Consider the following 23,636-nt stretch of genomic DNA (forward strand, 5'->3'; position numbering starts at 1 on the left):
CATATTGTAAATATGATCCAGTGTCCTCACTGCCCTGAAATCTTCACGGGGCAGTGACTGTACAGCTCCAAGAGTTAAACAGGCAGGTGCTAATAAGTAGGCTGTCTGCCAAAGACAAACTATTAATCACTAACATGTTCAAACTGACAAGGGCTGATGTGTATCTTCACAGTCTTTGCATGTGAACTGATGATAAATGCTCATTCATTTCTGTAATGAATAAAGAAAAGAGCCGAGGACGAAAAAACACAATTCACTCCCATTTTATTTTTGAAACAAAGAGATCCTAGTTTAAATATTTGTGTTCAATGGCTGACCTACTAATGCAAAGACAAACTCAGTGAATACAATACTTAGAAATGCATACTAATCCTCACCCACAATATAGCTAACAATCATCTCTTCACCTGTTTCAAACTATTTTACTGGCATGAAGTTACATTTTGTAGATTTTTCTTACTCCACTCTTCACCACTGAAGAATTGTCACCATTTTACAGGTAAGAGACTGCTTGCTAATGTGCTAGATACCTTGAATATAATTACCAGAAAAGAGTAAGGCAAAAGGTAGTCTAAACCTACTACTGCTTAAGACATGGCATAAAGAGAGGAGGGAAGAAAGAAAGAAAGATGGTTCACAGGACTGCAAGTTACTTCTTGGCAGAGTTGGTGCCGGAGAGACCCTGCAAACGATGGTGTTCCCTTAATCTGTAGAGGAGAACAAGAAGGACAAAGAATACGATGGGAGTTTAAAGTGTAGGTATAAGGGCTATGAGTGTGGAACGAGTCATTGTAATAGACACGTTTTAAGCGTTTTGTACAGCTGTTGGGAATGACTAACCTGACAGCGTTAATCCTGATGAATCCAGAGGCATCACATGGGTCGTAGTCTCCCTGCACGTCCATGCTGGAGTGAGTCAAGAAACAGGCAGTTGAGTCAACAACAATCTTGAAATTCGAGGTTGGAGGAAAACATAGCTCGGGAGCAACAAAGAACTGAAGGTAAAAGGGGATATTCTGCTAACAAAATTATTGAAATGTTTGGTATCATTGCAGTAAACATACAAGACATGGGGTCTCAACTACTGGGATAATTGGATCATTGATAATCTGCTCTTTTGAAATAATGTCCTGATCGATTTTTCTTTTGAATGCTCCTCTTTAGCATTTTTTTGTCCTTAATAACAGAATATATATTGCAGAATGAAAACAACAAATGAACATATCCCATTTTGAAACAATCCTATCATATCAACTCTGAGCTAAGAGTCAAGAGAATTTTCTGATCTGATTTTTCTGTCTTCCAGTTTATCCACTTCTGGTTAAAAAAAAAACGTAAATCTATAACTTGTGCCACTGCGTGATCTATGTTGTTTAGGCCGTCATCTCGTCTGTGTGAATGTCTCACAAAGAGTGTCTGTGTGCTGTGTAATTACAGCAGTTTCTACCTGCCGTGCTTAATACACTCCCTCACCGAGTCCTCTCCTCCCAACGACACCCCCAACTCCCTATGTACAGCTTGCACTCATTCTTCAAAAGCACTTAGCAAGAGAGGAAATTGCCAACAAATGATAGGATAAACACTATAAAAAGAAAGACCGACAACTAAATCATCAACTCTCAATACAAGGCTCCCTACCCGGCACCTGAACACCATTATGAGTGAGTGGCTTCAAAGAATATATGTGTGTGTGTGCGTGCAAGGATGTGATATTTTGTGTATTTCTTTAAGAAACCCTGCAGTCTAATTGAGAGTGGAGCCAGCGGACAGCGAAGAGGGTGACATTTCTGTCTCAGATGGGTGCGGTGACGGGCTGTATTACCACTGTGTTAATGACGCCGTTTACTGTTGCCCGTGGAGAGCCAACAGGATGTCAGCGGGGGTTTCATGCCTAATCTGGTCTGTCTGTGTGTGTGCGATTGTGGCAGGTCGTCATGTAGTGGCAAATACGTTTGTGTGTGTGTGTGTGTGTGTGTGTGTGTGTGTGTGTGTGTGTTGTGTGTGTGTGTGTGTGAGAGAGTGAGTGAGTGAGTGAGTGAGTGCAATTTGCAGGTGTATCACTGTCAGGTACAGTACATGCATGTACAGTATGTATACACAGGCACTGTAGAAGTTTTATTAATCCACAATATCCCCCTTTAAAGATTTATTTGGGGGGATGGGGGGCATTTTTAGGCCTTTATTGACAGGACAGCCGCAGAAATGAAAGGGGAGAGAGAGGGGGGAATAACACACAGCAAAGGGAAGCAGGTCGGAGTCGAACCCGGGCCGGTGGCGTCGAGTAAATCTCTGTATATGTCTGTAAATGTCTTTCAAAACAAATGGATTATGTCACGTTGTGGATTTTTTTTCTATACTTAAATATTAATATTGGATTAAAGTGAACCATTATCAGATCAGGCTCCAACTGGAACAACAGTTTTTAATAAAAGTTACTTTACTGCTCCAACAAGTAGGAAAAGTCATCTCATGGTTGAGTACGGTGTATGCATGTAGAGCTGAAACAATTAGTCGATTTATAATAATCAACAGAAAATTAAACAGAAAATATTACATATAATCTATCAATCTATTCAAAAAAAGATTAGGTGGTTCCAGCATTTTAAATGTAAGGATTTGATGTTTTTTTGTATCTTGTACCATGTTGGACCCTGTTCAATGTTAATGGGCATTTGCCACAATTTTCTTATATTCTTTAGTAAAAATTATTAATCAAATAATTGAGTAAATAATCTGCATGTATGTATGGCTATGTGGGTTAATTAGGGGAGTCTATATAAAAATTGTGTAGTTATTTGAAAATACCCACTCTCCAGTCACAGAGTATTCTCCATTAGCATGGTATAAACTTACTGTTACTGTAAATGACTACATTTGAGACTGATGTGTGATGGTTTTCGATTGGTTCCATTTGCTATGCTCCCTTATGAGGAACCACTGCGCCAATCTGTCAGGGGCCTTGAGGACGTTGTGATGCTGCAACACAACACCTCTGTCATATTTGTGTCGCCTCAGATAAGAAATATGTGTCTGTATGAGGTCAGGTGTTGAACTGAGAAGACAAGCCTTCATCAGTGAGAGTTTCTCAACAACTGACTGGTTGAAAGATGGATGAGTCGTAATTTGTGACTCAGCAGTTTACAATATGGCTTAAGCAGGCTGAATGAGAGTACCGTAGAGGAAATACTGAGATAGTTTTTTTCTGGCTTTTTTTTTTTCACTTGCCAAACCAGCCTAAGACATTAAATGGCTGACTGTGTGAGACATGGTTCCTTGTCTGCCTCTTTCCGACCTGCTTAAATAGCATGACCGCTAGGTACTTTGCTCTTAAAAGCCCAGTAAAATCACCTCTCTCCTCTGGCTGAAAACGCCATTAGCTCTCTGACTCTAGGGTACAACTGGTGTGTGTGACTGAAGTGGAGATGGAGAGACATATGGAGGGGTTTCACTTTGGTCAGTGCTGAGCCTATCCAGAGGGCATCAGAGGTCAGCCTCCTGAACAAACCCACTGTTACCGCGGCTAAGAGGCCACAGGGGTGCAGGAGGAGGGGTTGGGGTCGGGTGTGCCCTCCAGGTACTGAGCTTGACACGTCTTCTCTGATGTCTTTGTGAGCCAGGGTCGGTTTAATATGTTAATGTAGAGGTCATAAGAGAACTTGGGCGAGCTGACCTAACAACAGGCTAGCTGGTGAACATGGGGAATAGCTGCACTGTGCCCAGAGCAGCCAAACACAGCTGTCAAGTCAGAACAAGCACACACTTTGATTCACTGACACATGGCTTCTTCTGTTTTATAAGCACAGCCACACATATATACACACACACACACACACACACACACACACACACACACACACACACACACACACACACACACACACACACACACACACACACACACACACACACACACACACACACACACACACACACACACACACACACACACACATTCTGCCCTCACTTACCTGACCAACTCTTCATTGTAAAGGGACTTGGATGACTCTCGTCCCAGGATGTAGACCTGTCCCTTGAAGACAGACAGCTGCACTTTGCCCTCGACATTATCCTGTGACTTGGCTATGCAGTGTCGCACAAAATCACACTCCGGACTGTACCAGAAACCTAAGGCGAGAAAAGAAACCGTAACATATTACCATAAAGTATGGATGTAAAGGTTTGTTTAAAAACAAGCATTTAGGTTATTTTGTTCATGTGTGTGTGTGTGTGTGTGTATGTATCATTTATTTACATGCATTAATATTAATGTAATCAACATTATACAAGATGGACAAATGGAGAAAGAGGCTCCTCCTCTGCATATCCTCTATTAGCAGCAGGGTGCACAGGGGTGTGTGTGATGCCCACACTTCCCTCTTTCATGAGCTAAAACTCTCTGTGCTTTGGTCTCATTTCTGTTCCAGGTGAAGTTCATACACCCCTTTCTTTTGTCCCATTTTGCTGACCTGGCCCATCAATCTCTGAGACAGATGGGCGAGGGGTGTGTGTGTGTATGTTCAGAGGTCAGACACGCCCCACTCAGCAGGGGTCCTTCTCTCATCAGCGGCTGACCTCCACCTCATCGTCTGGCCATGTTCAAAAACACAATCCTTCCCTGCTTTCATTGCCTCTGGATTAGCACAAGGTGTCCAACATGACAAGCGAGTGTCTTTGTTTGGTGGTTATTTGGGGATATTTTAGTAATAATTTCATTATCAATCATCATTTGGTCTATTTATTTCAAAGAATAATGACCAATACCTTTTATCCTAAAGTGATTTTTTTAAACTGCTCACTTTAAATTATCAACAGTTAAAATTTTACAATGACATGAAACTAGGAAAAGTAAGCAGATATTTGCTTACTTTTCCTGGCTTGCATTGAGGTTTGTTGCAAATTTTTGGTGCTTTTATTTTACTAAATTACATAAACCATTAATAGGTTCTCAACATTTACTTTTACATTAAAAAAATAATTAATTAATGATTAATTGACCACTGATATGCATGTGGCTAACTTTCCACACACATTCTTGCTGCATCTGTAATGCACTATGCCTAATTGCTGCAAATTATCTCATGAAAACTTATTTGGGTAAATACTGACGTATTAATGCAAGACAAATGCAGGACAGGTGGATTGTTAACATAAGCCCCACTGCCAGCCGTCTGCTATCTATCTGCAGTTATTAATGATTTAAACTCACAATAGGTTTAATCTCTGCACTGCTTATACTGAAAGTAGCACCTTTGTGTGTGTTTGCTTCCTGTCTCTGGAGGGTATAACTGAAATGGCCTAGTAGTCAGTCTCTAATGGCACTGATCCTATTATGTGGATGAAGGTGCAGGGGACTGGAGACTGAGCAGAAGGGATGATTAAGACACCTGAGCCAAGAAAAGCAACACACACACACACACACACACACACACACACACACACACACACACACACACACACACACACACACACACACACACACACACACACACACACACACACACACACACACACACACACACACCTGACTCATACTGGATTTTTGAGACTGATAGTGATTATTGGGGTTTTTAAAACAAATCAGAAAACAATTTATTTCTTGTATATAATCACATAACATAAACAATCTTGATACAGATCCCTCAATTTTTTGTGATGGATACACACCGATGTAATCTGTAATGTTAAATCACAGTACTTCTAAGTAGAATTACCTTAATTCAATATATGATATGTCTGGCTTTAAAATATGACTAAGAAATATGCTTAGAATTCAAAGGGAGTGAAAGACAATCTCATAAATATTATGTATTTTAGGGATTTACCATTGTAGACGAGTTCAGAGAACTTGATACCCAGTCCCTGTTTGATCCGACGTACTTCTTTGTCCATGGTAAAGGTCTCAATGTCTAAATGGGCCTTCAACAGAATTGTGCCTCCTGGGGTTTCATATATCCCTGAAAAACACAGTAAAAAAGAATAATGAATATTTGCACAACAGCAAACAAGCAAGTTTTTTGAACAGGAATTAACAGAGCAATAGGCACCGTTACCACCTTGTATAATGTCTATGTCAAATACTCAACATTAATATCTCGTCATTCTCATGGTTTAATATAGTCTGCCACATTTTTGAGACCCAAATGATAGTAATTGTGGTAAACAATACTGAGATAGTACACAATTGTTTCCAATACATCCCTTAATTTTATCACAACTTTCATCATCCTCATCAGAGGCCATTCATAGGAACATAAACTACAAGCCCTGTTCATCTGAACTACCTACAAGCAAACAGCTCTATTAGCCATCAGCCGTCTGACAGACAGTGCTCACAAAACATGGATGAGCCTGTCCTGGGTAAATGACAGGGTAGGAGGCCCCTGCCAGCCTGGAGACTGGACCAGGGCTCTGCCTACCCTGCAATTTACCCCCTCTGGACAGAGAGGGAGGGGTGAGGGGAGAAAAGATGAGGTAGATCACAGGAGAAGTGAAGCTGTCACTCAAATGCCAGCTAAAACAAAAGGAGGGCAGGGAAAATGCTACCAGACAGATTTGACAACGGAAATAGGAGCTTTATCAGTGACATTTTTGTGTGAGCTGAAATTGTGAAAAACTGAGTGTTGTTTCCCCATCCAATACATGGTTCCTCACACAATGTGTCAATTTGAATGATACTCAGTTTTTTTTAATTTAAGCTATGGTACCAAACTGCCCAATGTATCCTTCGCTAAAGCCAACACTAGGGTGCCAAATTCCACAATGTGCTTGGTGTTCTAACTCCCAAACTCTTTTCTGAGATTTAACAGATGCAGCAGTGGAGCTCAAATCTGTACGACCCTAAATACTCCAGCACCGTTCCTGATCTGAAAATGGAGAAGCACTTACTTTGTGCTTGCGGCCAAAAATGGAGCTTAGCAATGCTGCTAATTGTTTAAAGCCTCAAAAGGCTGCCACCTGAGCTAGAATGGCTTGTGGCTTTTTGGTGATCCAGGGCCACAGAGGGCACATAGGGACATTTCCGCTGGCTCTATCAGATAAATAAGTTAAAACTGCCCTCCAACACAACTTGGCTTAAGTACTCCAAAAGAGAGTTAGCTTATCAGAGAGGAGCAAACAATGAAACGCTATCTGGGTAAGCTCCAACAGTGGCAGTTTAGTTAAGCTTAAAGAGACAACACCCCCAGTGGTTTTCGAGGTTTTAATCTTTTATACGGTTCCTGCAGGTATGCTAACCATGCTGCAGGCATGAAGGGGTTTAGGTCAGGAATTAATTCTTCCTGTGCTGATCTTTAACCCTTTGGGCAAACTGTGCAGCATAAACAGGCAACACATGCAAATAAAAGCAGATAAATGTCTTAAGATGGATAGGAGTATATTTTTTACCATAGAAACACTTTGCTATTTAGTGGAGGGACATTTCTGTATACATAATTCCAATAAATACATAAAAAAAATGCTTCTGAAACTTGTGAGAATTGTTTTAGTGCCTCTGTCTTAGAGTTTGACAGCAGCAAGGAATGGACATGAGGCAGTCTATTCATTATCGAAAGATATAGCCATTTCCAACTGCTTTTCATAGGTGCACCTCAGCTAACGCCACATCCAGTGCTCGGGTCAGAGGCTTGACAGCACTGTGACAGGTGGGAAATGTTAGTCTGGCATACAGGCTGTTGAATGTTTTGTAGCACAGTGACAACATTATTGACAAACCATTTCAATCCCCCACGCCTCCCTGACCCCACACAAATAAATATGACCCAACAAAAATAGGTATGACATGTGCCCATTCAGTCCCTCCCATCATCTATTGTGCTAACGCGACCTGCCAGTCCAGAGAAGACCAACATGTACACTTGATGGTAGTTATTCAACCAATTGGACACCTTGTGCTCCACCTCTTCTCTTCCTCTCTCTATTGCTTCAGTGGAGGAAAAAGCTTTGATCTTTTGTTCAGTCGAGGGGAGAGAAAAGTGGGCTTCCCATTTTCCAATTTCCACCTGCCAAGTTGCACCACAGCTACAAGTCTGTTGGTCAGTCAATTTGCCAATCATAGCACATATGGGGGAAAAGGGGTGTGTGTATGTTTCCATGTGTGTGTGTGTGTGTGTGTGTGTGTGTGTGTGTGTGTGTGTGTGTGTGTGTGTGTGTGTGTGAGTCATACAAGGCCTAGACAGGTCACTGTCCTTGTACGTTAGCTACGGTAACATATGTAGAGACCTAACAAAAGGAGCTTTTCAAGTTGCCTGTTGATACCAAAGATAAAGAGACAAAAACATCCTGGTGACACTGCATGTGCACATATGTGATCGACTGTGTATTTGTGTGTATCCAGTGAAGCGTGCGTGCCGCTATCTTGTTCGCAGTTTGTGTGTTTTCTGTACGTGTGAGCATGCATGAGAGAATGGAAAGAACTTCAGTGCCTATGATTTCAGGTGAACCAGAGAAAAAAATTTCCTTTGAGGAGAGTGTTTTTGTCATTCAGCCCACTTTTATGGAAGCGGAATAGAAAGTCTGACAAAAAGCACTCACATAAAATAACTGCAAATTGCATGAAAGCCCTGCATATTGAAAGAAAAGCTTTTGAATGGATGTAAAATTAAAATATTGAGACGTGTTTCAGAGCAAGTGCAAATATGTCCATCTCCCTGCATTTACAGTGTATATCACGGTTTGTGTGAGTGAGGAAGCCTGTCAGACTAATTTGGTACAAATAGAAAAAGATGTCATAAAAAGGACTGATAAAAACAGATATACATTTTAATCTGTTACCTCTAGACTTCATGCCGATGAAACGGTTCTCTACGATGTCAATCCGGCCAACGCCATGCTTTCCACTACGAGAAAGACAGGGAGAGCCAGGCAACTATTAAGTGGACACACACTCATACATTAATTTTACCTTGAATTAGATTAGCCCACATAAAGAGCCTTTACGTACATTTTTAATCGTCAGGCTAGTCAAAAACATGATCATCTGTTAATAAACAATACAAAATTAAACATTCCAATTAATAAAGAGCAAAAAGAAAAAAACACAGCAGCCAGGAAAGAATTCACACCCTCGTTACAATATGTCTCCTCGTGATTTTTCCACAGACCTGTGAGCATCATTGGTAAAGTCAGCCTTAGAAGTAGCTGAGGCATCTTCTACACACAGTCTGTTTCATTCATTATCCTCTCCTTCAATATTATATTTTGAATAACAAAGCTGAAAAAACATTTTAGTTTCCCCTGAAAATGGACATTAAATCCATGGCATTAATTTCTTTTACAAATGTTACAAACTAGTTTGTGATGCATGTAATGAACAAGCTTGAGAAAAATCATCACAAGCAACACGAAGCTCAAAGCGGTAGGAGGTCACCTTCAGTACTTTTCAGTTATTCGGACAGTCGGAAAGCAGAGAGGGAGAAAGAGTGGAAAAGACACAGGAGGGAAAGCTCTGGTGGGATCTGATCCCAGGCCAGCAGTGACAGACAAACGTCATTCCAGAGGTGGTGAACTTACAGTGCCTTGCGAAAGTATTCGGCCCCCTTGAACTTTTCGACCTTTTGCCACATTTCAGGCCTCAAACATAAAGATATAAAACTGTAATTTTTTGTGAAGAATCAACAACAAGTGGGACACAATCATGAAGTGGAACGAAATTTATTGGATATTTCATACCTTTTAAACAAATAAAAAACTGAAATATTGGCGTGCAAAATTATTCAGCCCCCTTCAGTTAATACTTTGTAGCGCCACCTTTGTTGCGATTACAGCTGTAAGTGGCTTGGGGTATGTCTCTATCAGTTTTGCACATCGAGACGGAGACACATTTTGCCCATTCCTCCTTGCAAAACGAGCTCGAGCTCAGTGAGGTTGGATGGAGAGCGTTTGTGAACAGCGGTTTTCAGTTCTTTCCACAGATTCGATTGGATTCAGGTCTGGACTTTGACTTGGCCATTCTAACACCTGGATATGTTTATTTGTGAACCATTCCATTGTAGATTTTGCTTTATGTTTTGGATCATTGTCTTGTTGGAAGACAAATCTCCATCCCAGTCTCAGGTCTTTTGGAGACTCCATCAGGTTTTCTTCCAGAATGGTCCTGTATTTGGCTCCATCCATCTTCCCATCAATTTTAACCATCTTCCCTGTCCCTGCTGAAGAAAACGCAGGCCCAAACCATGTTGCTGCCACCACCATGTTTGACAGTGGGGATGGTGTGTTCCGGTGATGAGCTGTGTTGCTTTTACGCCAAACATAACGCTTTTGCATTGTTGCCAAAAGTTCGATTTTGGTTTCATCTGACCACAGCACCTTCTTCCACATGTTTGGTGTGTCTCCCAGGTGGCTTTTGGCAAACTTTACGCGACACTTTTTATGGATATCTTTAAGAAATGGCTTTCTTCTTGCCACTCTTCCATAAAGGCCAGATTTGTGCAGTATAGACTGATTGTTGTCCTATGGACAGAGTCTCCCACCTCATCTGTAGATCTCTGCAGTTCATCCAGAGTGATCATGGGCCTCTTGGCTGCATCTCTGATCAGTCTTCTCCTTGTATGAGCTGAAAGTTTAGAGGGACGGGCCGGTGTCGCAGATTTGTAGTGGTCTGATACTCCTTCCATTTCAATATTATCGCTTGCACAGTGCTCCTTGGGATGTTTAAAGCTTGGGAAATCTTTTTGTATCCAAATCCCGCTTTAAACTTCTCCACAACAGTATCTCGGACCTGCCTGGTGTGTTCCTTGTTCTTCATGATGCTCTCTGCGCTTTAACGGACCTCTGAGACTATCACAGAGCAGGTGCATTTATAGCCGGAGACTTGATTACACACAGCTGGATTCTATTTATCATCATTAGTCATTTAGGTCAACATTGGATCATTCAGAGATCCTCACTGAACTTCTGGAGAGAGTTTGCTGCACTGAAAGTAAAGGGGCTGAATAATTTTGCACGCCCACTTTTTCAGTTTTTTATTTGTTAAAAAAGTTTGAAATAGCCAATGAATTTCGTTCCACTTCATAATTGGGACCCACTTGTTGTTGATTCTTCACAAAAAATTACAGTTTTATATCTTTATGTTTGAGGCCTGAAATGTGGCAAAAGGTCGAAACGTTCAAGGGGGCCGAATACTTTCGCAAGGCACTGTAACAAATGCGCCACCTCTGGGGACACATGCATACTAATCTAATAGAGAGGCTTCCTTACACTTGATATCTAACAAATCATATAGGGAAAGGAAAAAGGACTTTTCAGTAAATGCTTTATAGACATTAGAAAAATGCTTACCCAATCACATTGAGGTATGAGAAGATTTCCAGGGGTGAATCCTTGGATGTGCCTTCCTTCTCATTGGTCACCTTTACAGGCACTCCTAAAGGAAAAAAAATAAATAAATAATGATTTCCTAAAATGAGCATTACTTGAATAGCTGTCAGCATCATGCATTAAGTCAAAATTATTTTTGGATATGCGATATCTTTCACCTTATTGGTAACTGATGTGGAGAGAAAATACTTCAAGTAGTAGTAGTAGCAGCAAAGACCAAAGCGATTTTCACCAAGATCAGAGAATCGATCGCATAGCACATAAAGAACAAAAAAAATAAATAAAAATAAATAAATAAAAAAAGAGTACAAATGTAACCTTTACACAGTTAAATTTTAGTTTTGGGATATGGTTTTTCAAAAACTAATGGAAAGATTCATTACAGCTGACAAAATTGTCACACAAAAAAAAGGGTGATCAAATCTGCTGATAAGCGCTCATTATCACAGTCACTAAAATCAATAGTTGTCAGCTAAAAGTAAATACCATTACAAAAGGAGGTGGTGAGAAGGGCTAATAAATTCAAAGGCCCTGCTCATTTGAAAGCTGTGAAATCGTGGGCAGGCCTTTTCCTAATTCAATTACACACGCAGCTTTGTTACCCATACGCTCTTTAGCGCTGAGATTTTTTTTTTGTGCCACTGAGTGTTTGTGAGTTCATGCGCATGTGCAGGAGACAAAGCCACTTTCAGATTCATCATCACCCATCTTCCTACTACTATGAGACACACACACACGCGCACACACACACACACACACACACACACACACACACGCACACACACACATGCACACACACGTTTTCCATGAAAAAAATAAAAAACACCCATACTGACTCCACACACTTCCTCTCTAAAGCCACTTAAACCAAGTACACATCAATCACTGTCATGGACCTGCTTATTCAAACTTATTACAACCATTTGCAGACTACACAATACAAGGAGAGGAAATGAGAAAAGATCTGCTGATATTCACTCTCATCCATCCAGTGCTCAGTCCTATACATACTTTAGCATGCTTGCAGTTGTCAGTCACATAGCTTTGAAGAGAAGAGCAGCACTTATATTTGCCTTTCAACCACCGTTTACAAAGCCTTCATAGGAATGACACGTGAAGGACTTGACACATTTTTTTAGACAAGGGCTTTGTTGATGGCTCATTCTCATATCGCGGGAATTGTGGTGGCTCCCATGGAGGAAGAAAAAGTACCTCCCTGTGCAGGAGAGGGCAGTGTGGATGGTGCATTATTAAAACCGTGCCCCCTCCCAGATACCTAATAATTAGATTAAAAGTTCAAATAAATTAAGTGTCTGAACGTGGGAGTGTAGGGGCTGGCATTTCGTCCCTGTGCTCTCTTTTTCCTCGCTCTCTCCATCATGCGGGTTCTATCATTCACTCGGGGGTCTTTTTCTCTCTCCGTGATCCTTTTCTTCAGTTTTTCGCAGCCTAACAGTGCAGACAATGGGAGCACAGACACAGTTGTAGGAAAAATTACTGCTTTACATTTTTCCTCTCTGTCTCTTTTTCCTCTCCACTTCTTTGGCATGAAAGGAGGGAGGGATGACATTTTTTTTTCTTAAAAAAGGGAGAGAATTGGGGAATGGAGTGTTTGACGGGGGAAAAGGTTCCTGTCGTTAAATATTCTTTTTTAATCAGTGAGAAAACTTTGGTGAGAAAGGCAGGGATAAAAAGGTGGGAGGGGGAATGAAATGAAACATTCTTGTGCTGATCTTGTGCTCACAGGGAGGAGTAGGCTCGGGCCTTTGTGTGGACAGCTAAAACAGCTTTTGTCATAGGGTGCTCAATAAAGGCACGGAGAATGTGTGTGAAAACGGAGCGCAGGCCTGCAAAGAACCCGCGAAACTAGACTGGGCTTTACTACTGCATCGCTGTTTTACAAAAGCATATCTCTTCTCCAGCTGACTTGACACCGACCTACTTGTTTTATAGTTAAACATTTTCTTTGGGAAACTGGTAATACTTTACCCATTTCCCTAAGAAAATGTTCTGGACACCATGTCAGTGCAGATACATGTTGACTACCAAATGGCATTTTAATAGGCACTTTTATCAGCTTAAGTGGTCTCAAATATTCCCTCCAAATCTTCTGCCAACCTTCTGAACTTCCCTTATATTACTATATTAGCTCATAAAGCTGCCCATCAAGCCCATGTGATCAGAAGAGCTAGTGTCTCTCAGCCGATTGATGTTAGTGCTCTGCAGCCTCCACCAGTGACCAGGGATGAAGAGACCTCTGTGCCATTTGCCCTAGGCATGGATGTTTCTTGCCATTTTCTCTTTACGCAAACATGTGACACTTTCCACTATTCAGCATGGCCCTCATGGCAATATATCTAATGAGCGTTTCTCTGGCCCCTCAGGGCTTGGTGTATTAGCTGGACTTAATGCTTCCGGCCTGTGTGTGTGCCCCCGGGCCAAACATGGCAGCTTTGGACCAAGTAATGCTGTGAAGGGTTAAGGATAAGTCTGGGTGGTCAGGAATGGTGATAAAGTGCAACCGTGTCAGCGTGAGAGCTGTAGCCCTGCGGCGATAACCATCAATGTTAAGTAACATGAAGGGCCGTGGACACTGAGTGAGGATAAACACTACCTTTTACTGATACATTATAGAAGTTCAGAACTGATATAATTCAATAAAAATCATGCACACTAAGAAACTTATTTTCCAGTGTGTGCACACAATTACACAACAAAAGATTTGCATCCAATTAGTTTTTTATGGAGACAGATTTTAGAAACCAAGCCTGGGAAAGTCCTGACAGTTTTCAAATTAAGTGCAAATTTTGCATGATATAAATGAAGCTCAAGAGACCAGGTTGCATTCAACAGACAAATACCAAATCAATTTAAAATATGACTGGTAAGACCAGTTATAAGCCAGATGTTTCCATTTTTTTTTTTTTTTTTTAGATTATTTTTGGGGCTTTTCCACCTTTAACGGACAGGACAGTGAGAAAGGGGAGAGAGAGGGGGAAGACATGCAGGGAATCGTCACAGGTCGGACTCGAACCCTGGACCTCTGCGTCGAGGCATAAACCTCTAAATATATGTGCGCCTACCCACTGAGCCAACCCGGCCATAAATGTATTTTTTATCATTTAATTTAGTTATCATGCTCACATATAAGGGACATTAAAATTATTTGAATGAATTTCCATTAAATCAAAATAATAACGTCAGTTCCCGAGCTTTCATAACGTAACTCATAACTGTTTTGGCATGAAAGGTTAAAAAAAAGAAAAGAAAAAAAGAACACTGACAGAGAAATCAACTGGTGACACATGCTGCAAGCACAAACCGTTTCTGAACTCTATCTCCAGTACATCAGGGGCGTTGGGAGAATTTTCTGGGTTCTTGGTCATTAGGTACAGGTCAGCCGGAGCATGGCTCTGAAAAACATAAAAACATGCACTCACTCTCCATTTCACACATTTCTATTCCCCTTGATGAATAACCAGGACCTTCTGAGACCTCATCAAACAACAATACTGCGGATGGGGAGACTATTGTGCGAGGCGATAAAGGATAACTCGAGATATGGCGTGGGAGAAGAAAAGGGAGGATGATGCGTGAAAAAGGAGAAACCTGAAAACACCATCAGGAGTTGAGTGAAGACAAAAAAAGAGAAAAAAAAAAAATCTATGTTCCATTTTTCTCCTCTATTTGGTTTAATTTTCCCTACGTAGCCCCTCACCATAGGGGAAGGCGGGGAAAAGTGGGCTGCAGCGAGGAGAGTGGGAAAGGGCAAAAGAAAGAAATTACTCACATCCCCAAGAATAGTGAACACATGACAAGTCAAAAAACACCTGATACTATGACAGAACCTTTTTGAGCAACACATCGTCCTCAATAATATTCTGCCTGTCTGTAAAAATCTCAGATCTGCCGATTCTATCATGTGTCTGCTGTGCGTCCCTACCTGTCTTCACTTCCTCTAATCTTCCAGTTTTGATTTTCTGAGTGACGTTTCCCTTCTATTTTATTTTCAAAAGAAGAATTTTGCTAAATGGGCATCACACAACAAAGTCCACACCCTAAATCCACTAAAGTTGTCCTGCGTGACAGACGCTTGTCGGTTTTCCAGTTGGTGGGAGCCGGGAACGATTTCAGTAAGTCATGGTTGGGACCTAAAAGAGCGTGGCGGTCTGACGTGTGTGCCCAGCGATGTGGCCCTCCAACAATTACACAGCATTAGGACAAGACGATGGCCAATGTCTCCTGAGCTGAGGCAAATTGCAGGGGAACTATGCAAAATAACTACTGGGTGCATTTAAATGGAAAGCTTTACCAGACACTAAATCATCATACAATAACTAATCGGCATCCGCTCATCGCCTGTCAGTGAGGAGAAAACGAGCAGCGCAATCACTTTCCTTCCTTTTAACTAAACACCAAAATTGACTGGGAAGGCGCCTGTCTTCCTCTCCTTTATTTTCTGCCTCAGTGCCCTGAAAGATGCCAAATGAGAGCAGGAGAGGGGAGAAATGACTACCCTAAAAAAGCCTTTTGATGCATACTCTTTGAGGGGGGACTGAATTTTAAACACTGGAGAATGTGAAAGTCTATGGTTCCTGTGGTGTTATATGCTGGTTGTAAACAAATCAACCTTTACATAAAACACAGTCTAGCGCATATGAGCCATTGGCTGTATGGGTTGCTAACTTGTGGGCAAACTTAAAAACAGTGTTTATACATTACTTTTATAGTTTTTGACATGTTATGCATTAATTAAACAAGCAGCTCCAGATTAAGTCTTTCTGCCAAAACAGATTAAAGTACTTTTGCTTAGGATAAATACATATTTCGATTTCTGGTTCGGGATGAATTTAATTAACTACCCGAGTTTTAAAATATCACTGTTTCCTGTGTGAGTGTTAATTGCCTATAAAACAACAAAAGTGTTTAACTGCACTAAGGCTTAGAGAAAGGCCTCAATTAAGAACAATTTCCATCTGATGAATTAAAAGCACATTTAAAATGTATAAACATTCATGAGGAATGCTTAAAAACTCATGCATGCTCCAACCATGAGAGCTCAAATGGTAACAAAGAAAAAAGGAAAAGTGAGGGGAACAGGCTTGTTTCCAGTGAGCGAGAGATCAATGCATTTCAATTCAAACCCCCTGCAGGTGGACCTGTCCCAAAGCCATGGCCCTGAAAGAGTGGAAAAGGTAGAGACAGAGAAGGCGGGGGCAGGGGGTATTGGTGGGAAATGGGGCATGAAGCGTACCATCATGTAGCAGCTCCTTTGGCAGTCTTTGCTTCTACCATATTGTTGTGCTAAACGTGGCCCATACAGCAAAGAAGAAGGCTGACGCATGAACTTAAAGCAAGTAAATTTCTATCTTTCCACATATTAGTTGCCTCATTGGTTTTCAATCAAAGCCAACAGAGCCAAAAGAGGCAGAGGTGGCAGGAGGGAGAGGGGGAGGAAAGGAGGGGAGAGTTGAGAGGAAGATAGAAGAGATGAGGATGGTAAAAACATCTTTGGCGCAATGGGTTGGAAATGACGCTTAAATCACCACGTTTCAAGTCTGTCCTTCTCTTTAAAATGCAAACTTGACAAATTGAGACAAAAATAAAACAATATACACATGATGTGCTGAAGAGATATGTATATTCTTAACACCCAGGCTGTTTGGGTTAATGTTAGGGCTTCAGCTGAATTTAATGAGGACAACAGGCACTTCTACATGGAGGCAAAGCTATAGTGATGCCGAGATGGACACAGGGAGCACTTGCTAAATATTACAGGTCAGACCAATCAGACCTGAGGGCCATGACAAACGCTGACCTCTTTGCTTCAAAGCACACATTCACATGCATATATACACCTACAAGCCCACTTCCTTCCCCTACAGGCAGTCTTCTGTCCATCCATCTTTCCAGCCAGCAATGCAACCAGCAGAAAACAAGGTTTCATTTCCTCTAGGTGAGCGGAGGCTTGGCGTCACGCTCCTTTACTCCTGGTCAACACGAGCAGGGGCCTATCAGCTCCTTGATCAAAGAGCGCAGTGGGCCCGAGGAAGCTCACTGACACAAGCTATAATTAAGACTGAGGTGATGTTTTAATGACTCAGGACGAGTGTCAGGCTGCCTTAGGCTGGGCCCTGGCTGCTCATGTGTAGCGGCAGAGAGAGAGGAGGGGTGTGGAGCCATCTTGCAATTGGCATAATGCTAATCAAATCTGAACACCGCAACACAGCAAATCTGACCTGTTAATGCTAACTATGGGTGGGGGATATGATTAAATCACACACTGACAGTGTATAAAATGTTCCATTCCAATGCCAGGTAATGTTTATGAGTTTGTTTTTTTCCCAACCCATGCCAACAAAACCAGAACCTAATGTGGAAACATAATTTGTTCAACTTAACGACAGCTCAATGCAGTCAGGTGCATGCTTATATCATTAAATCTGACTGTATTAAGATAACAGATAAGTGAAGTTGCCCTGGGCGCATGTCTTCACATAGGTTAATGCTGCCAGGTGGAGGTGAGTAAATAAAAAAAGTCACCAGGCCATTGTGCTACAGGCAAGATGGTTTGGGGTTATCAGGAAGGATACCAAGTTAATCATAGAGTAACCTGAACTCTGTTGACTCTTATCTACAGGAGAACATATGAGCGGCCATTTGGACAGTTCCTAATCTGACTGTGTTGAGCAGAGAGGGGCTTTTGTACCACATGGGGGCGTTGTAGGGTTTGAATAGTTGAGGTCCGCCCTGAGCCTTGAGGGCTGTAACTGGAGGAGAGAGAGAGAGGCTGATACACAGAGGAGATACTTAGAACAAGATGACCTCTTTCAGATGACCCTCTAGGTCGATCAGAATCTGTCATGATGGTTCAAGCATTTGGGTGAGAAATTCACTTTGCTGTTGTTACACTGGTTTGGTTCACATGAATGTTTAACCTAAGAATAATATTTAGATATTGTGATGTTGTTGTGAGGTTTACTCTGACCCTGATTAACAAACATACTTTGAAAAAGTCCAATTGCCAGAGGTTGTGGCTACTGAAAATTACTCAATCACAGCTTGTTCAAAGTTCAAAATATCATTCCGTGCCCTGGGTAATGGATTCAAATCCTTTTACCACTCTGGACCCCTGCACCATAAATATTTCATTGTATTTAATGCCATTAATCGATTCAATATTGGAGTAAATGGTCCAACACAAAACTCCTGAATTAAATCAGTTACACAATACTGTCATCATACATCGCTATGCTATTGAGCCGGTTCCCCTCATTCTTTTCAAAACATTTCTCCACAGGCCGACCACTAAAGAGGCAGCGGAGGGGTGGGAAGGGGACAGAGAAAGAGTGAGAGAAATAGAGGTCTGTGAGTTACAGTGGCCCTGCATCTCCACTCCAGCAACGCGGGACCCCTCGCCTCCTTGCGATACCCCGTCCATTGGGGACTCATCTGTCTGGCGCGCTGCCTTTGTACTTTACTGTTACTGGTGACATTTTGGTGTCACGGTGTCACGATGAAATGGCTCCCCTCCCACGTCGCAGCCCGCGGCGGCGCAACCAGTGGAACAATGAGGTCCCGAGGAGTTGGGGCTGGAACTCAGGAGGCCCCAGCTGGGTGCAACGCCCTAACCCTTCCCCCTCCCCGGCTCCCATGAAATCGGGAATTAGTCGAAGCGTTGCTGACGACAAGTCAGTGTCTGTGTGTCCCAGGCTCTTCCCAGGGCCCGGCGAGGACCCGGGGTGAGGAGAGACAGAGACACAGACACAGCGACCAAGGGATGGGAGCTTTGGGGGTCACTGGGGGCAACCTGCATGTACTGCTTTGACCTCTGACCCCAGCAGAGATCAAACTGTGTCTTACCAATGGCACTGTGGGAGAGTGAACCGTGTTTTGTCTCTGGCAGGGCTGGCATGGGTCAGCAGGAGGAACAGTAGCCTTACTGCCATGTTATTTTTAAGGTCACTCCAAGTGAATGATGCCCTTTAACTGTAAAAAAAGATCTGCTGTTGTGGAAATTACAGCGACATTATGTGTGTGTGAGGAGAAAGGAGATTATTTACTGTACTTGAAAGTAAACAGTAAATTGGATGACAAATGTTTTTGTAATTTTGTTTCTGATTGTTCTATTCATTTTAGCACTAGATTACATCATAATGTAGTACAAAATATTTTAAAAACAGGTACTGAAGTATCTGAAGATGACATTGACTGTCCAGATGTTTATGTAGAATCTCAAGACATTTTATCTAAAACTGTTCAACTTTACAAATGTCTCCAGTTCAGTTTTACAGTTGCTTGAATAACAGTGTCAGTGCAAGATTTTTTTAAATATATATTATAAAATATATGTGTTTTGATTAAAGTCAGTATTGTCAGTTAACATACATTAGTGTGAAAGAAGAATGTTATTTAAGACGAGTGACTTTCTTGGTATTTAATCAGTGCTTATTCATAACAGTGTTCTCTGTACAGTATACACACGTATAGCTGTAGTTAATATAAATGTGTCAGTTTCATTAAGTAGGGGGCCAAAAGGAGGACAAAGGAAAAACTAAAAGTAGGAGCTTTTTTGTTAAGGAATTTGTAGACATGCCATTGGGAATGGGTATTACCTTGGGATTCTCCAGGATGCCAGACTCATAACTGTGAAGAAACATAATTTCAAAAATTAGTCTATTTAATTTTGATAAAAATAAAGAATTAATAATTATAATAAAACATTGAAACAGGAACTAAACAAGGTGTATCACACCAGTCCTACACACCTTATATGCATGAGGTTGGCGTCCATGCTCCATGGTGCCCGAGGAGTGACAGGCACAGGGATGCCATGTTGCTACAGTTTGACAGAAAAAGCGGCTATGTTACATTCCGTTTGCCTGTAAGCTAACTGCACCTGAAGGTTAGAGACTTTAAATCAGAGTTATACTCTATAATATATAATCTGTCGAGCAAGTTCAGAATACAAGGAACCAAGCGAACTACTGTATATCCAGTGGCTGGATTTTTGTAACCAAATGCATGTTTCCCTACACTGCTTCTGTCTTTAAGAGCCAAGAACAAAAACAAATCCAAAAAGATATTTTTGGTAGGTTCAAAGGAAAAGTCAACAATTTGTGTTTTAAGATTTTGTGATTTTACAAGTACTCCGGGGCCAGCAAGAGAGTTGTGTTCACTAAAACATCATGACCACCCTCTAGTGGGAAAAATGGGTCTAAACCACCATCTAATGGGACCCTTTGAACAAACTGCCAATGAACGCGTGTGTGGTCTAAATAATATAAATTTGAAAATGGTTAGGATAACTGTAAATATAATCATACTACATTATATTTTTCACCAAAGGCATCTGAATTCAATACACATGGTGAAGGGATTTAATATTTTGTTCAAAGATAAGATAACACTTTATTGATCACAGACCAGATACAGATTCAAAAGGGGTTAAAAACAGAGCAAATGAAAATATAAATTGGAAGAGCTCAACCATAAATTGAAAGCTGTATACAGATACAAAATAGGTACAAGAGAGTATTAGAAAGAAAATCGATAGAATAAATAGATGTATACAATACAATATACAATACCATTGGCGGATATTTTTGTTATAATGTAATTACTGCTTTTCTTTTCTGTTAATATGCTGCTGAGAAATCAACCTAAATGCTTTAGACAAAAGAAACTTCTTCATACCAAAATTTCAAATTTTTTACTTTCAGAAAAACTTACATTTTCATTTGTGACAATTGGGTACTTTCATCTGTGACAAATGCAATACTGTCACCTGTGACAAATACAGTACTTTTGGACTGTTTGTTAAACAATTAATTACTTTAGGACATTACTTTGTGCCGTTTGGACATGTTATAGACCAAATAGTGGATTCATAATTTCAAATCAATGAAAGATTTATCAATAATTAAAGGAACCTTTAGTTGGCAGCCTTAAAAACCAACAAACTGAACTACAGATTTTGATATTGACAGACTTGATTGAGTTACCTGTGCATATTCCATCAGGTCTTTTCTCCCCCGGAACCGGTTGAAGAACTCAGGGATCCTCCACGGTGCAATGATCTGAACAGCACAAACCGAGGGAATGAGAGTGCTGGCCAGCCTGCAGCACTTCCACTTTAACAGATGCTGCGGCAAACGATACACACCATAATCTCCATGCAGTAAAACAGCAAACTTACCTCAACTTCGGGATAGAGGGCGTAGCATGTGAGCTCAAAACGTATCTGGTCATTGCCCTACAAAACACAAACACAATGACTCAACTTTATGTACCACATGTGAGGTGTGTTCATCTGTATTTAGATTAACCGTTTGAAATCAACAACAGTAACTGAAAGTGTGTACTGTAGGGCTGGATTTTTCATTATTGATTAAATTATTGGTCAGTAAAGTGTCAGAAAAACAGTGAAAAAGTCCTTGTGCTATTTCCCAAAGCCCAATATTGATATATTCAAATAGCTAGTTTTATGCAACCAACAGTCTAGACCTCAAATATCTTCAACTATCATGGTCGACAAAGAAAACCACAGGAAGAAATAAGAAAATACACAAATAATTAAAATAGTTGCAGATTACTTTTCTGTCAATCGATTAATTGCCTAACAATTCAGCTCCAGTGAACAGTGGTGGTTGAGCCGGGATGTTTCCAATGTCTGAACTGGCATATGATGATATGCCATGATCACATCCTGCTTGAGTTTTCATTCCTACAGTATATTTTCCTGTACAGTGCTCCATCTTTCTTCATTAATCAGCTTGATAGATAAATATATGATAAAAACAGAAATATAAAAGGGTAGCCATCTGCATTGTCTTAATTACCACAAATAAAAAACACACATTAAAAACTGCTAATGAACAGCTGATGAAGTTAACAACCTATTATTTGAGGTCTGTATTCTAACTTTATGATGTGGTATATGTCTCCATCTACAGGCAGAATGTGGACACTGCATTTCAACTGATGATGGATAATGGAAATACAAGAACAAATCTGTAAAAAAAAAAAGGTGTTGAATGAACTGTATATTAAAGGAATAAATGTAAAAAAAAAAAAGAAATCTTCTGAATTCAGTCACAATGCGAAACAATTATACTATATAATTTTACTTTGCAAACTATGACCGCCCTTAATAGCAGTCACAGAATGCATCTTACAGCACTGTTAGATGAATAAAAGTCATTCTGACCAAAAGAAATGAGATGTAGTGAAGCCTTTAACAGTGTATATTATTGTGCTATTATAATCATAATATCTCTATCATTATATTGTCATTTTGTAATAAGAAAAACTCATCACTGCTTCACATAAAAGTGCCCTGAACTAATTTTTTATCTTTAAGAGCATGTTATGTTCCTCTGAACCACACATTATGTGAAATTGACTTAACACTTGCTTCAATTCTTCTCTAGTTTTACAACACTTTGGAATAATTTATTTATCTTCCAGGTGTAGGTTTCACAGCTAATTAGGAGGTAAAACATGGCAGATTATCCTAATACACATGAACAGAGCCAACATGTCACTAGGGAATAGAGATCTTCGAAACAAGGTATCTATCCACAAAATGTACAGAACTGACAATGTTTCATGAAATCCATGCTAATGTTCAACATTTCTCATACTAATCAGAAACCATCTGGCAGGCCTCCAAAGCACAAAACTAACACCTATTTGCATGTTTCTTTGAACTGAAACATTTTCTTTTAATGAATAGACAACTAAATAGAGGACCATTATAGTTTCTGAATGGAGGGCATACATTGCTCTCACTGACTTATTATTGCGGCTTGGTTGACAAGTTAGACAAAAGTTAATGTTGAACCCTGCAAACAAAATCCTTATGTCCAGAGTTTGGACAGTTACATACTGTAGTTAGTTTGTGTTCACTGACTGTCTGGGGCATACTTGTTGATCAGGCACATAGCATGTAACCACAAAGCTGAGAGTTTAATTTCAGTATGGTCTTTAGTTCTGTATCATTCCCAAACTTACTCTTTTCTGTCCCAGCTCTAGAATAAAGACAAGAAAATGTAAAAAGAAGATGAAAATTCTCCTTCCTCAGAGTGTAGTCTCTTGTCCTGTGTCTGGTTTACCTTTCCTGTGGCACCATGGGAGACAAACTGGGCACCCTCCCTGCGTGCAATCTCGACCTGACGGCGGCTGATGCAGGGCCGTGCTACCGCAGTGCCCAGCAGGTATCGGTCCTCATAGACGGCATTGGCCTGAACTGTGGGCCAGATGAAGTCCTCCACAAACTCTGAACGCAGGTCTTCAATAAAAACCTAAACAAGAACAGATGT

The 23,636-nt window shown here is 40.8% G+C and overlaps 1 protein-coding gene across 1 annotated transcript in view; it reads right to left on the reverse strand.

Annotated features, from left to right (window-relative positions):
- Positions 1 to 247: 247 nt before the first annotated feature.
- The window catches only part of ass1 (argininosuccinate synthase 1), a 29,172-nt gene continuing 5,783 nt past the window's right edge, over positions 248 to 23,636 (reverse strand). The window contains exons 4-15 of the mRNA XM_039779757.1: positions 23,430 to 23,618; positions 21,512 to 21,568; positions 21,318 to 21,392; positions 20,082 to 20,152; positions 19,929 to 19,959; positions 14,636 to 14,726; positions 11,275 to 11,359; positions 8,770 to 8,834; positions 5,823 to 5,954; positions 3,969 to 4,125; positions 841 to 906; positions 248 to 707 (exon numbers count right to left, since the gene is read on the reverse strand). Coding sequence (XP_039635691.1) covers positions 650 to 707; positions 841 to 906; positions 3,969 to 4,125; positions 5,823 to 5,954; positions 8,770 to 8,834; positions 11,275 to 11,359; positions 14,636 to 14,726; positions 19,929 to 19,959; positions 20,082 to 20,152; positions 21,318 to 21,392; positions 21,512 to 21,568; positions 23,430 to 23,618 — 1,077 coding nt within the window. The 3' untranslated portion in view covers positions 248 to 649. The remainder of the gene's footprint in view (positions 708 to 840; positions 907 to 3,968; positions 4,126 to 5,822; positions 5,955 to 8,769; positions 8,835 to 11,274; positions 11,360 to 14,635; positions 14,727 to 19,928; positions 19,960 to 20,081; positions 20,153 to 21,317; positions 21,393 to 21,511; positions 21,569 to 23,429; positions 23,619 to 23,636) is intronic.

The sequence above is a fragment of the Perca fluviatilis genome, chromosome 17 (genome assembly GCF_010015445.1).
Source record: "Perca fluviatilis chromosome 17, GENO_Pfluv_1.0, whole genome shotgun sequence".
In the NCBI taxonomy this organism is placed as follows: Eukaryota; Metazoa; Chordata; class Actinopteri; order Perciformes; family Percidae; genus Perca; species Perca fluviatilis.